General features: G+C 54.3%; 1 protein-coding gene and 1 long non-coding RNA gene across 4 annotated transcripts in view; one reads left to right on the top strand and one right to left on the bottom strand.

The window, feature by feature from the left end:
• LOC102244629 overlaps positions 1-5,340 on the top strand; it is a 71,953-nt gene that overhangs the window by 49,593 nt on the left and 17,020 nt on the right. The window lies entirely within an intron of this gene.
• Positions 221-5,340, bottom strand: part of ARHGAP40 (Rho GTPase activating protein 40) — a 31,496-nt gene continuing 26,376 nt past the window's right edge. The window contains exons 12-15 of one of the 3 annotated variants that reach the window (XM_014540607.1): positions 4,260-4,400; positions 3,322-3,491; positions 2,088-2,143; positions 221-768 (exon numbers count right to left, since the gene is read on the bottom strand). In XM_014540607.1, the coding sequence (XP_014396093.1) occupies positions 677-768; positions 2,088-2,143; positions 3,322-3,491; positions 4,260-4,400 (459 nt within the window). In that variant the 3' untranslated portion in view covers positions 221-676. Of the gene's footprint in view, positions 769-2,082; positions 2,144-2,551; positions 2,749-3,321; positions 3,492-4,259; positions 4,401-5,340 lie in introns of those variants that run through there. The other 2 variants (XM_014540608.1, XR_001362349.1) reach the window with 2 other exon arrangements.

Here is a 5,340-nt window from a genome sequence, read left to right as displayed (position 1 = left end):
CCCCCCCCCCCCCCCCCTCTTCAACAACTGTTGTCATGACTCCATCCCTCCCCCTTCTGAGTTCTCCTCCAGCCCCTCCAGGTGGCTGCAGGTTCAAGGTGTGGCCAGACCACGTTGAGAAACAAGGCATCCTCCTCCCTAAGCTCCCATGTTAACTTACTGCCAGAATAACAGCCATGAGAGCGGGGCTGGGGAGAAAAAAACTTGAACAAAGTAAAAGTGACATTTAACTTGTGCCTTTAATGTTCCAACAGAATTTAAATATCATTATAAAATCACAAGCTTGTGCAAAGCTACATTGAGAGCTGTGAAGGGCAGTTTTTCTCTTTCCAGTTCTCTGGGGGCTGTTCTTGGCCACAGTGTCAGCCCCGCACTGCCTGAGGCCCAACCCCCTTCAACTTTCCAGGGGGCTCAGAGAGTGCAAGGGGCTGGCCAAGGCCACAGAGCTCGCCAGCTGCCCCCCATTCGCTGTAGGGCTACTTGAAAGCATCCCCCCAGGGCTCTGGCGGAGGAGCCGGCCAGCCAGAGCCCTTCCAGGACCTGAGGGGCGCTGCAGAGAAGACGCCTGGAGGAGGAGCTAGACCTCCCCTCAGCAGCTGTGCTCCCGCGCTGACTACACCGCATGGGGGCGGGGCGGCGGGCTGTGGCACCCAGGGCTGCTCCGTACCGTCCCGGCTTAGGTGGGGCTCTGTTTAATGACCCACTCGCCATAGGGGTTGGCGCGGTACAGATCTAAGAGGTAGGCGTCTGGGTCCAGGCGATGCTCACCTGTGGGAAGCAGGGACAAGGAGGTTGAGGTGGTGTTGGTGGAAGATGCTGCTGGCCCACCCGAAGCTCCTCACCGGGCCAGGTTCCGCCCTCGCACCTGTGTGAACCTTGGCTGCTGTGGCTCCCAGCTACCCCTGGCTCAGAATTGCCCTCCGCTGACGTCAGATGCCTGGGGGTGGGGCGGGATTATGGCCAAAGACTGACTGACACTGAGGTAGGACGACCACCCTCCCTACCCCTACGCTGATGCAGTTGGCGCTCCAGAGCCCCCTTGTGGCCAAGGCTAGACTTCAACCCTTCTCCTCCTTCCCGCCGTTGCAAGGCTCTTCCTAAAGAGCACCCCCTCAATGCTTGACTTGTGGCCAAGGCTAGACTTCAACCCTTCTCCTCCTTCCTGCCGTTGCAAGGCTCTTCTAAAGAGCACCCCCTCAATGCTTGACTACTCCCAAAGCCTCGTGGCTCTCAACTGCGGTCCCTGCACCGGCAGCATCAGTAGCTCCTGGAAACTTGTTAAAATGCAGATTCTCAGGGCCCAGCCACCTGAGTCTTATCAGCCTGCGGTGAATCTGACACACCCTTAAAGTTTGAGAGTCGCTGCTCTAAAGAAGCAGCTGAGGACAGCTGCCCTTCTTGGTTCCCACAGAGCCAGGGGCCCCTCAGAGCTGGATATGTGTTTGCAGAATTCCTTAAGGCAGCGGTTCTCAACCTGTGGGCTGCGACCCCTTTGGGGGTCGAACGACCCTTTCGCAGGTGTCGCTTAAGACCATTGGAAAACACATATATAATTACATATTGTTTTTGTGATTAATCTCTATGCTTTAATTATGTTCAATTTGTAACAATGAAAATACATCCTGCATATCAGATATTTACATTACGATTCATAACAGTAGCAAAATTACAGTTCTGAAGTAGCAACGAAAATAATTTTATGGTTGGGGGTCACCACAACATGAGGAACTGTATTAAATGGTTGTGGCATTAGGAAGGTTGAGAACCACTGCCTTAAGGCATCCATGGCCACAGGCCCAGAGCAGTGGTGCTGAAAAGCACGGCACTAGGCAAAAAATCCTGCCCTCTCCAAGCCAGAGGTCACTCCAGGCCATACTCCAAACTCCAAGATGGAATCCTAAGGCATGGCCACAAGCTGACCTTTAACCTCACAGCAGGGTTTTACCTGGTTTCCTGGGAGACAGAGGCCTGAGGGAAAGGCTCAACCCAAGGTGGACTCTGGCCTCCCCGAGAGGGGCCCAGTGAGCCCTGATGGTCGGAGAGCTGCAGGGGCCTGGGCTCAGACCCACTCCCCACTGGGAACTTACTGAGATTCCCTCCAACTTCGCAAAGGACGATGTCGGCTGACTTCCTCAACCTGCTGCTGCAAGACAGAGAGGAGAGACTCACCGACCTCTTCTGCTCGAGGCTGCAGGACCAGCAACTGCTTCCAGACCTCAGGCCTGGGAGGGGCAGTCCTCACTAATATTTGGTCCCAGCTGGGAGATGAGACATAAGGGCCTTCCTGAGAAAGCTGGAGCCACGAAGGAGCCCAGCTCCAGAGACATGGAAGAGGCAGGTGGACGGCACTTGGGGAGGGATGGTCATGGGTCCCCCACCACAAGGCCCCTACCTGCTGGGTATCAGAATGGAAGCTATGAGAGTGGCAGGATGAGGAGTGACATGTGGGGACAGGAGCCTGCTGTGAGGGGCAAATTCTGAGTTAAAATGAATTGTGAATATTGTGTGATTATGTATGATAATTATAGTTATCATATAAGTATGTAATTACCATATGAATTCAATTCCACAATCTGTTCCCAATTTGCCTGTGGCTCTGGGCAAGCCTCTTCCCCTCTCTGGGCCTTGGTTTTCCCATCTGTACAAGGAGAAAATGGACTAGTCCAAGAACTGGACTAGACACTTGCTAATGACTGACACTGCTAGGTCCATCATGGAGGCATCTGAGCTCAAGCTGTTCCTTGCATCCTGGAATGATAGTTGCATATCAGCCCCTCTGATCCTCTTTCAGCTCTTTGGCCACGCTGCCTCAGGACCTTTGCACATGCAATTTTCTGTGTCTGGAAGTCTTACCTCATTCCCCAGACTATACCAAGTGCCTTGTCTTACATTCACATTGTTCCCTGTATTTCCTATAAAACGGAATACAGTTTGTGACCTGCCCTGTGAACTGCCTGATTTTGACTTTGTGGCTATTTGACACATGTCTATCTCTTCCACAGGGCTATGAACTTGTAAGTCCAGGGCCCCTGACTGCTCTTTTCACTGTGATTCTAGCATTCCACAGGGTACCTGGTCTATAGCAGCCATTCATGAAATACCTGTTAAACGGAATAAATGAATGCTATTATCACTTTATTTGAAGCCAAGAGGCTCTCTGAGAAGGTTGGAGAACCCAGTTCTGACCACCCCAGAAAGGGAAAGGTCAACAGCCTGTGCAACTCCCCTGCTGGCCTTCGGCTCTGAGCGGGGACCCCTCCTCGGAATTGCTCCCTGCTCCTTGCCGGAGAGAGGCTCCTGTCTTGGGGAGGTGCCCCTTACCGTGGGAGGAGGCTGTCCTTGTCCTCATTGCCCTCTTGACCCTGTAAACCAGGGCTGAGGCGCCCTGTGAACTGCCTGAGGACATGAGCCACTTTGGTGCTGGGGGTCAGGGGCACCTCCAGGGTATCTTTGATAAGCCAGGCCACCTGGATCTTTGCCACTGTGGGAGTCTGCAGAGAGAGAAAGCTCCATAGGCATGGGCACACACATGCATACCTGGAATTCAAATGTGTGCACATAAATATGCACACACATGCACTTACACAAATACCCACACTAAAAATAAAAGATGCTCACGTACACATATACACCAGTCGCTTACTCACAGATCATACCTTGTCCACATACATGACGCCCCTACAGTGTGCATACACAGACACAGGCACAGAAACATGCGTGTAGATGCATTCATACTGATACACACAACAGGAGGGCATGAAATGCACCTACGAACACACGCACATTGGTTTATAAAATACTCATCCCCCATGCACATCATGCACAGCGCGACACAGGTCAATTTCTCTGTTTGGGACTCTAATAAGGAACCTGTTCAGGATTCCTCCCAGGAGCACTCAATATTCTTGGAAAGCCCTTTCCTTCTATTACCCCTTCCTGGTCCAAATCACCCCACACCCCGCAAAGCGACTCCCACTTTCCCAACCCTCCGCCAGGCACACAAAGGGCTGCCTAAAATGGGGCAAGGAAGACAGCTTCTAGAAGTCCCTGCACCACGCCATTTCCCTATCCTCAGCGCTGTCATCTCCCCGGTTTCTAAGACACCTGCTTCTCACTCTGCGGTGGGGCCTGCGCGACCCCTGGTGGCTGCAACCGGAAGCGCAATGGCAGAGAATACCCGGAGGATGCGGGAGCGCTAGGTGCCCTCCCGCCGCCTCTTTCTCCCCGCATCTGGGGTTGGGGTGTGAGCGGGCACTCACCGCCTCGGGGCCATCCCCCGCCTTGTCCCTGTCTGCGTGTGACCTTCGCAGCCAGGTTTTGAGGCCCGCGTCGCAGAGCTGGGGGCGCCTGCTACTGCTGTCGTTCAGGTTTCGCACCTGGGCGACCAAGAAAGAGGAGACCTGGTCGGAGAGAATCGCGTCTTAGCGGGAGCACGGGGCTGCCGGCAGAGGCAGAGCCCGCCAGTCCCTGTGGCATCTTCCTTGTCCCGGCACCGCACACGGAGTTGCCAATACATATTTGTTGAACTTGGAACTGAAGCACTAGTTTGGTGGGAAGAGAGGGGCCATTTGGCCCCTAAAGAGGGCCATGGAGTAGGGGACTCGGAGAGCCCACCCTTGGCTTTGGCTGGAGGCTCCCACACCTGCTGTGGCATGGCTGCTCATGGGCACACTCAGGCAGGGATGTCCCCAAACACACCTGGAGTGGGCTAATGCTCGGAGAATCCCCAGCCAGCCCTGCGTTGGCAAATTCCCACAGGGACCCATACTCCTCTGGAATCAGAAGCCGGCAGAGGGAGTGACCCTGAGAATGAGGAGCATGTGCTCTGGGGTCTGACAGGCCTGGTTCCATTCTGGGCCCCTCTGCTTACTGGCTCTATGTATGATGCCTGAACAGGATGATACACATGGAGGAAGAAGGAGGGGGAATTCTCCCATTTTGTGTATCAACATCTATGTTGCCTAAAACTTTTACAGCAAGAAGGCATGTAGGCGTTTCTTGACTTTAAAACTCCCTTCAATAAAAAGTGTTATAATCAAACTAGAGGCCCAGTGCATGAAATTTGTGCACTGGTAGGGTCCCTAGCCTGGTCAGCAATCAGGGCTAATCAGATTCCCTGCCTCCCCACCTCCTCCTTCCCTCGCTCCCTCAGGGCCCTGCTGCCACCACTGGTCACCCGCCATGTTCCACGCCACCCCCTGGTGGTCAGCACACGTCATAGCGAGTGATTGAACTCACAGTGCCTGCCTCCCCCCCCCCTCCTTCCCTCGCTCCCTCAGGGCCCTGCTGCCACCACTGGTCCCCCGCCATGTTCCACGCCACCCCCTGGTGGTCAGCACA

Source organism: Myotis brandtii, unplaced genomic scaffold (genome assembly GCF_000412655.1).
Source record: "Myotis brandtii unplaced genomic scaffold, ASM41265v1 scaffold248, whole genome shotgun sequence".
In the NCBI taxonomy this organism is placed as follows: domain Eukaryota; kingdom Metazoa; phylum Chordata; class Mammalia; order Chiroptera; family Vespertilionidae; genus Myotis; species Myotis brandtii.
This window is presented reverse-complemented; position numbering and strand designations above follow the sequence as displayed.